Raw genomic sequence first — 9,192 nt, 5'->3', positions numbered from 1 at the left:
TACATTTTGATTTGGTTTTATTTTTATCATTGGCAGAACATAAAATTCCGTGAGTGGATAACAAACCAGGATAGTCAGAGGTGAAAAATGTTAGAAGTGGAGAAGCTGGCCCTCAGGTGGGAAGGGGACTACATTTTTAATTATTAAAACCCCACCTGTCAAAGTGGCATAGAACATTTTGAGAAAATAAAATTTAGTAAACTAGTTTCCTTTGACATATTTTATTCTAAAATTCAAGCTAACTTTAGTCATTTCATCAAGTTATAATTGATGTAATATATGACAGTGCAGTGATTTTAGCATTTTTTTCCTTGGGTAGATTAAGTTCCTTTTCCAAGAAATGTGACTGAAACAGTTTTGAATGTTTTGTTTTTTTTCATCCTTGATCTTTTATTCACTTTCAACCATGCTAAAACTTAAAAAGAAAAATTAGTGTGTTCATTAGAGCTTTCTAGTAAAATAATTTTGTCTAAAAATAGGTTAATGATTCCAACATTATTGGAGAAATGGCTAATGTGACAGTTACGAAGGTAAAGGAAGGTGGCTTATTCAGACAACGCATACTTGGAGACCTACTTCGTACACCCAGCCAACAGCCACAGGTATTTTTGAAACTTTCCTCATGATGTTCAGTACATTTATAATTTTAAATGTATAGCTAGTTTGTAATACAGTAAAGGCCTGGTAAACAGGAGAGATGACATCTTTATTTTCATGTGAATATTAGTGTTAACAGTTGGTCAACTTAATAATATTACTTTATGACCTTTGGGAAAGTTATCTTCCTTATAATAAAAGAATGGATTTCTAAGCTCTATGCTGCCTGTTAGAATTGAAAATATATGCTTTCATTTAATCTTTGCAGAAACTTTGTGTAGTGATCTTTAATGTTACCACTTTAATGATGAGAAAATTAGAATATAAGGAGTTTAGGTGACTTTTCCTAGAGTAATCTTTATTTTCCTTCATGGCACTTAAAACCAGAGCGTAATATGCATTTAGTTTTTATAATTATTTTTATGGTCCTATGCAACTATCTTTCTCACCTTGAGGGGGTTATAAATTTGGTACAGCAAGGATGTCATAGGTTTTGTTCAATGTTGTATTTCTATATCCTAACATTTACAACTGCGCCTGATACAGAGTAGTTACATTTGCTGAATAAATGAATGAAGGAATGAAGTGTCAAAGCAGAAAAAGTCCAAGTAGAATAAACTAATTTTTATAAAGAAACAAGGAAACAAAGTTTCATCGTGCATTCTAAATTCTGTGCATATTCTTCTGCAACCTCTTTACCTCTATTCTCTATCTCTGTGTTTATTTATTTGAAGGTTGAAGTCTATGTTAATGGAATTCCTGCTAAATGTTCAGGTGACTGTGGGTTTACATGGGATCCCATGACTACTCCCATAATCCGGACCATAAGCCCTTCCAAAGGTAACCTCTTGTTTTTTAACTGAGAGTATGGGGTCGAAGACAATTAGAAAAACGTACATTATGGCCCTAGCTGGTTTGGCTTAGTGGATAGAGTGTTGGCCTGCAGACTGAAAGGTCCCGGGTTCGATTCCAGTCAGGGGCACATGCCAGGGTTGCGGGCTCGATCCCCAGTGGGGGACATGCAGGAGGCAGCTGATTGGTGATTCTCTCTCATTATTGATGTTTCTCTCTCTCCCTTCCTCTCTGAAATCAATAAAGAAATATTTTTAAAAATGTAAATTCTGATAATGATTTTTTTTATATTCCAGTGTCACCAACGAAGGCAAACAAACAGTTCTACATAATAGTAAAAAAAAAGAAAGTTATCAAATTGGAAAGCTATGGACAGATCATTGATGACTTATTTTTGAAAAACAGAAACCTTTAAAGTTGGACTCACTAGTCTTCTCCTTGTTCAGTTTCACACCATTAGAATCGGTCTCTAAAATTTCATCTAATATTGAGGCATTTTTCTTTAACTCTACTACCTAGGGTATTGATTGACATCTTTTATCATATGAGACTACTTCTAGGAGATTTAGCATTAAAAGGCTACTAATGAGACAGCTGCTGTTCAGTGAAAGAAATAATTTGGTCCTAGATTTGAGAATAGAAGTTAGAGAAATTATTGCCAATAACTCAGTCTTGGGGGACACATTATACCATGTCTTCATAGTATATGATTGCTTTTTAAAACATGACTGTGCTTTGTGTCTGAGCTCCCAAGGATTAAAATAAGCATCAGGGCTAAAGATTCTAAGGAGTGGCTTTTTTTCAGTCAGAAAGATAGCTCAGCTACTGTAATCGCATATTAAATCTTGGTGGTTAGTAGGAAAATTTACCCTGATAAATTAGCCAGCTCTTCCCTATTAAAACAAAGAAGAGGGAAAGGAGCAACATAAATTGTAAGAGGGCGGGCAATATAATTTTGCATGAATTGCTAAGGTTTTAAGAACAAAGAAATTGTAGCTAAAGATAACTGCCCTAAGATGTTTGCAAGTGTCTTAAGGTAGATGTCTGTAATCATGTTTAACCCTTGTCTTTTAGTCTAGGGTCAATATTGCCAATTTCTCCCATAACAAATAGCACTTGGGGCCATACCATTGCCTTCATTATTAGTCTAATCCTCCTCAATCCTCCTTTTGACAATCCTAAAGTGATTGAAGTATAATCATATATCAGAAAATAAAACTTCAAATTTAAAAAATAGCATATCTTTGTGATGAAAGAATATATTTCAAATCAAACCTGGGACCTTTCAGTCCGCAGGCCAGTGCTCTATCCATTGAGCCAAACCGGTCAGGGCTATTCTTCAGACTTTTTAAAGAGTCATGATATTAACTTTGGGTTCATTCGTGTTACATGGGCTCAAAACTTTTAAGAATAAGGATTTGATGAACTTAATTTGGTTATAGTTCTTTGGTATCTTTATTTTTTTTGCATCTATCTTTGTATTTTGTAATGAACTTCCAATGTTATCTGTACTTTCTGAAAAAAGTAATTCTTACTCAAAAGAAATCATTTGATTTTTTCCCCCTGAAATTTTAGTCTTTTTTTTAAATTTTTAGCTACTTAAATCCATGTGGGATCTTTGTTGTGTGTGATATTATGTAAGTAGGGTGACTGTATCATTTATTGATCAAATCTGGATACTTTTAAGAGTTGAATGGAAAACCATTAAGTATAAGATGCTGGGAAAGCAAGTGTAAACCAGGAATCTCTGAGGCACTTGATTGAGGATGTATCTCACCCTAGAGAGCGGAATCTTACTGTATTTCAAATGGGAAGTGTCCATAACACTTATTTCACTGTTTATCCTTTTCTCCTGAATTTGTGATGGCAGCTCTGAAATTGTCTAAGTCACCATATAGAGATGTTTGTTTAATTTCTTTATTGTAAGCATCATTTTCCTTTCCTTACTTTATTTCATACTTTCAGTAAGATAATTCTTCCCACTAATCTCTATTAATACACAGATTCAAAATAAAAAGCAATGTAGAGTAATTCAATGGAAAAAATACCATTGCTGAATAAATTCGTCACCCCCCACACCCTTGCTGATTTATAGGCTAATTGTTTATATCTTTTAAAAGATAAGACTTATTTTTCTCTGAGAAATATCTGATTTCATAACTACAGGTTCTATGTCTTACCACGTTAACATTGCTATTTAAACATCATTTTTCAGGGTCCTCTGAAGAAGGAACAATTCTAACCATATCAGGTTCTGGATTCTCTCCTAGTTCAGCTGTTTCTGTCTCAGTTGGACCAATAGGTTGCTCCCTTCTTTCTGTGAATGGTAGGTTCTTTTAAAAATTATTCTTACTGAGTGTAACTGTCCTTCTCTAAGAGAAAGTGGGGTCGAAGACCACTATTATCCTATAGGATAACCTGTGGGGTTAAGAAATTGGCAAACTGCTCTGGGAAAATGTTTTATCTTTTTAATCTTTGGTTGTGACCACAAACTAATCCTTTCACTGTTGTGCCATGTCTTTATCCCATGATAGTTGATTTTTCTCCTTTTTCCTTCATAAAGTGATTACAGAAAATCTTTTCTTCTTTGGTGGGTGTCTGGGACACAGAAATATGTGAATTGCTGCTCAGGTATTCCACAGTCCCTCTGCCTATGCTTTGACAGTGCCCCATTATTCATGAGGAAGAGGATGTGGCCATCTTCCCTGACTTTTAGTCCAACAGAAACTCTATCCATTAACAGAATTTAAAGATTATTTACCTTTTCTGCTCATGAAAAAATGAGGGCCATAAGTATTTATTTCCCTAATCCTAGGTGTATTTCTTAATTCTAGCAAGCTGGAACTATGTAAGCAAATCCATCTTTCATATAATTCAAGTTGTTTTTCAGTTAGGTCTTGTATGCACGCTTGAGATCTACCAGTCGGTTCTGCACCTGTATTATAAGTACACACATACTGTTCTAAATGAAGTGGAGAAGGTGTTTTCATTTCGATTCAATCACCTTCCCTATGAAAAACCATTTTACTCAATTTGGGACAGACACAAACAATATATTGAACCAATTTTTAAAAGAAATTATTGATATGAATGGTCTTACAGATTAAATTTTTAAATTATTATATCCCCCCTTTTTTTTGCCACAGTAGCAATCAGGAGCAAATTGTTTACTTTGGTTTCATCATTCTTTTTTCTAACTCTTTTCCAGGAGTTCTGATTTCAGGTAGTTCGTAAAGGTTTTTTTCTCTCTCATTAATAGTTGAGTAGTTTTCCTTAGGTATATTTCTTGGGTGTATAATAATGAAGGCGAATGTTTATATTTGCAAATATAACATTTCAATAATTTGACCTCATAAAAACATTGGCTTTATCCTTTTCTTCTTCTTTCTTATTCCAAGAAAATGTGATCAAGTGCCAGATCCTGAATGGAAGTGCTGGACACTTCCCAGTTGCTGTGTCCATAGCTGACGTTGGACTAGCACGGCACGTAGAGGACGAGGAATTCCACTTCATGTATCAGAGTCAGATCGCACACATCTGGCCTGTTTCTGGAAGCTTAGCAGGTAATGGCTAATTGTTCTAAACAAAGAACATTGCATTCATTTCCATTATTTCATTGCACTATTTCCAGAACAGGGTGAAGGGAGAGGAACCCAAACCTTCCTCATATAGTACAAAGAGACTCCCCCGTAGGAGTCAGAGTGATTAAATGGCTGACTAGTTCTTTTGTTTCTTACGAAGCACAAGTCAGGGTGACTGCTTATACTTACATCTTAGGTTATTGAATTAATATCATCAATTATTACATGTTTCTAGAACAAGCTCATCAGTTATGTCAAGATAAGATTTATTAGTTATTATTCTGCTTACCAGCTGCTCCATTTGTAACCACAGTCTCCATGGAGCTACTTGACCCAGAAAAGGTTCCAGGAACAAATCGGGGAAAGGGAGGCTGACGCAGAAGATGAGAAGAAAATAACACGTTTTGTCTGTTGTCTCATTTCCTTTGAATTTTGTGTTTGTTTGTTTTACAATGGTTAGTTTTGGATTTTGTGCTGATCTTGAACTTCTGGCATGTTTTGTGTTTTTAGTTTATTTTGTTGGGATGTTTTCTCAGTTTAACTTTTACTTAGAGGTGTTAAAATTTGGGATTTGGTAAGAGTCTGAATTCACTCTCATGTCCCACCATGGAATGTTTGAGCAAATAGAAACAGCATAATTTCTCTTTAGTATGAAGGAGGCACTCGGGGAAAATAATAATTGCTGCTGGTAATGTCCCAAAAGCAATGTTGGTTGCAAATTTGTTATTTCATTAAATTGCTTAGCCCAGCTCCTTTACAGTCTCTGGCTTCAGAGCGCAGGCCCGGGTGTGTGGTGTGATTGTATACATCTCGAGTTTGGTCCCTGATCTGTTTGCCAGCCCATCTCCCGGATGATTAGACAATTCCTGAATGATGGGTTAGATTATTGCCCAAGTTTCTTGTTGTTATAGTTACTCTGTTGTTGTTGGGTTGTTTTCTTCTTTATGTAGGTGGTAATCTTCTGACTCTATCTGGAACTGGCTTTAATGAAAATTCAAAGGTATTAGTTGGAAACGAAACCTGCAATGTGATTGATGGGGATTTGAATAAGATAACCTGCAGAACCCCAAAAGTAAGGCATCTGATTTTAGTCATTTACCTGAAATCTTAGGAATTAAGAAACATCTCAGTAAAGGGTTAAACAAATTACATATTTTCCTAGGAAGTGCAGAGTTTTGGTTATGCTTTTTAACAATTATTTCTTCAACATCTTTTTGCCAATATCCAAATACAAAATATTATTCCATATTCTAGATACTTAAGTTCACATCATTAAGGATGACAGGCACATAAACCAATATTAACAGTGTATTCCATTTGAAATAATAGGATTAAATGCAAATTAAAGATAAAATATGTGGGAAGAGAGTGTTAGAAAGAGTTCCATAAAAAAGCTGATGTCCTATCATAGCTTAAAGGATGAATGGGAGTTGACCATGTAAATCAAAGGATGAAAAAGATTTATTACTAATAAATAGTCTAAAAAATTCAGGGAAGCAAATTTAGATTTTTTTAAAAATATATTTTTATTGTTTTCACAGAGGGAGGGAGAAGGAGAGAGAGAGAGAGAGGTAGAAACATCAATGATAAGAGAGGACCATTGATTGGCTGTCTCCTGCATGCCCTCCACTGGGGATCGAGCCTGCAACCTGGGCACATGTCCTTGACTGGAACCGAACCCAGGACCCTTCAATCTGCAGGCCGATGCTCTATCCATTGAGCCAAACCAGCTAGGGCTAGATATTTTTTCATTTTTATAAAGGAGCATACATTTTAAATGTGTTAATTTTCAGTTTATTGATTTAAAAAACACACTGAAGTTCCCCATGGAATATTCTATTTTAGAATCAATCATTATTCTTTATTTTTTTAAAAAAGTGTTTAAATTAAAACAAAGACTCCAGTTTGCTTGTTAAGTGCAAAAGAATGATGAATCCAGCCACTCACATTTAAAAAATGTAGCAGACTAAGATGGGTGTCATGCAGTTGAAATCTGTAGGAAAGGAAATTTGAGTATGCATAGAATAATCATTGAGATGAGAATCTGGAGGATAGGTAGATTAAAGCTTACTTTGTTTAAATTATGTTATGATATTAAACAATCAGTGTGCATTAAGTAAATACTGTATATAAAAATTTTTCATAATTGGTAATTGTGCATGTGCAATATCAGGGAAAGCACCAAATATCTTTTTAGTGGTCTAAATGTTAGTCTTGGATTCTGGAACTAGGTTAGCTAACAATATAATAATGTGATTTGTCAGTGAAGGTGAATAAAAAGTATATTTGAATCTATTTTAAGAGCAAAATGTTACAACTTTTTATATCTTGTTTTGTTAGAGAATCACTTGTCTAGAGCATTTCGATTGTATTGCCAAATCCTCAGGAATTCAGTAATATCGATGCAATTAAATTAATCAAAACCACTATAACATATGCCTTTCTCTAAAGAATTTAAACATGTAACCTATATTTAAAAACAGGACTTTATAAATATCTGAAAACTGATTTTTATTCATGACTTTGAAAGAAAACATCTTTGGAAGTATATTTTGAATAATTCTGATTGCTTTTAGGCATTGGATAGCTGTATCTCAACATTTAACATTTTCTAATGGTTTTATTTTTTCCCCTCTTATTAGAGAATTGAGAGGGTACAGTTGATATTTCAGTTATTACCAATGGATTTCAAGCCACAGCAAAGGATGCTTATAGTTACAATTGTTTACAGACTCCAGTTATAACTGATTTTAGTCCCAGAGTACGGACAATACTAGGTAAGACATCTATAATAATAATAAAAGCGTAATATGCTAATTAGACCGGATGTCCTTCCGAACAACCTTCTGGAAGAAGCCGCAGTGGCAGGGGCCGAGGTAACCACTGCCGCCGCGGCGGGGGGCCAAGCCCCTTGCATGAATTTCTTGTATCAGGCCTCTAGTTCTTCAATAAGATCAGTTATTTGACATATATAAACCATTTCTAGAGAGACTTTTGAAACAGTTTCTCTTAAAAGTTCTGTGTCTTAAAGCAAAACAGACATGAGGTGTGTTTTTTTAAAAAAAACCATAGACTAGTCTATTTATTATTTCACTTTGAACATGCACAATAGGAGAAAAATACTGTTTTTTTAAAAGTGCTTTGTCATTTTTTTCCCCCTGTGAAACAATTAAATGTGGATTTTATCTCCATATGACAGCTCTCAGCTCTTTTGATTTCTCTTTTGCCTCCGAAAGTGTTGGGATTTCCCAAATCCAGTGAAAGAGATGAGTTGGTTTACTTCATATGCAAACTGCATACTGCATAATAAGTTGAACCTTTTTGTAAAACCTTTTTATTTTAAATAATAGGAGAAAGAAATTTAACAATTAAGGGTTATAACTTTGGAACTGACCTCAAACAAAGCGTGGAGGTGTATGTGGGAGGAAAACCCTGCCAGATTCTTCACTGGAACTTCACCGAAATCAGATGCCTTTTGCCCACGTTGTCTCCTGGGAAACATGATATCCATGTAGAAGTCAGAAACTGGGGGTTTGCTTCCACAAGGTATGGCAACGAACATAAACTTGATGGCGTTGTGGAACAGATGGGGCTAATAGTATCAGGATAGGAAAAGAAGCAGACATTAACCTTATAATACTTAGAAGCTTTTTTCACCTTTCTACATCTCCTGTTTCAAATTAAGGGTATAACTTTAGGAACTCAACTCACATGAAGCTTGGAGGGAGAAACTATTATCTACATGCTATCAACCAAATTGAGGTTCATGATAATTATCAGATTACGTTCTCTTCTTAAATGAATCCTGTGCTAGGAAAAGTTTAACAGCATGACCCCAGGGGACGCTCATTGAAACATCTATTGATTTTTCTTTTGCAGAGACAAGTTAAATGCTTCTATACAGTATATTTTGGAAGTGAACAATGTGTTTCCACAGAGAGGTTCCTTATATGGGGGAACTGAAATCACTATAATGGGCTTGGGGTTCAGCACAATACCCACTGAGAACACCGTGCTCTTAGGTAAGTTTCATCCTCACGGCAGGGTTGTTTCGTTTCTTCCAGCTTAAAGGATGTGCTATAGGTGCTGAGTTATTACACTAATATGCTCAATCGTAGAAGCTTTATCTTCCTATTAGTGTATAAAAGGTTAAGTATATTTG

The 9,192-nt window shown here is 35.0% G+C and overlaps 1 protein-coding gene across 1 annotated transcript in view; it reads left to right on the top strand.

The window, feature by feature from the left end:
- Positions 1 to 9,192, top strand: part of PKHD1L1 (polycystic kidney and hepatic disease 1 (autosomal recessive)-like 1) — a gene marked incomplete at its 5' end in the record, with an annotated part of 151,153 nt that overhangs the window by 46,440 nt on the left and 95,521 nt on the right. The window contains 9 exon segments of the mRNA XM_014541975.1: positions 262 to 272; positions 480 to 602; positions 1,332 to 1,437; positions 3,665 to 3,775; positions 4,848 to 5,012; positions 5,981 to 6,102; positions 7,675 to 7,807; positions 8,381 to 8,576; positions 8,910 to 9,052. Coding sequence (XP_014397461.1) covers positions 262 to 272; positions 480 to 602; positions 1,332 to 1,437; positions 3,665 to 3,775; positions 4,848 to 5,012; positions 5,981 to 6,102; positions 7,675 to 7,807; positions 8,381 to 8,576; positions 8,910 to 9,052 — 1,110 coding nt within the window.

This window comes from Myotis brandtii, unplaced genomic scaffold, assembly GCF_000412655.1.
Source record: "Myotis brandtii unplaced genomic scaffold, ASM41265v1 scaffold285, whole genome shotgun sequence".
NCBI classification, from domain to species: Eukaryota; Metazoa; Chordata; class Mammalia; order Chiroptera; family Vespertilionidae; genus Myotis; species Myotis brandtii.
This window is presented reverse-complemented; position numbering and strand designations above follow the sequence as displayed.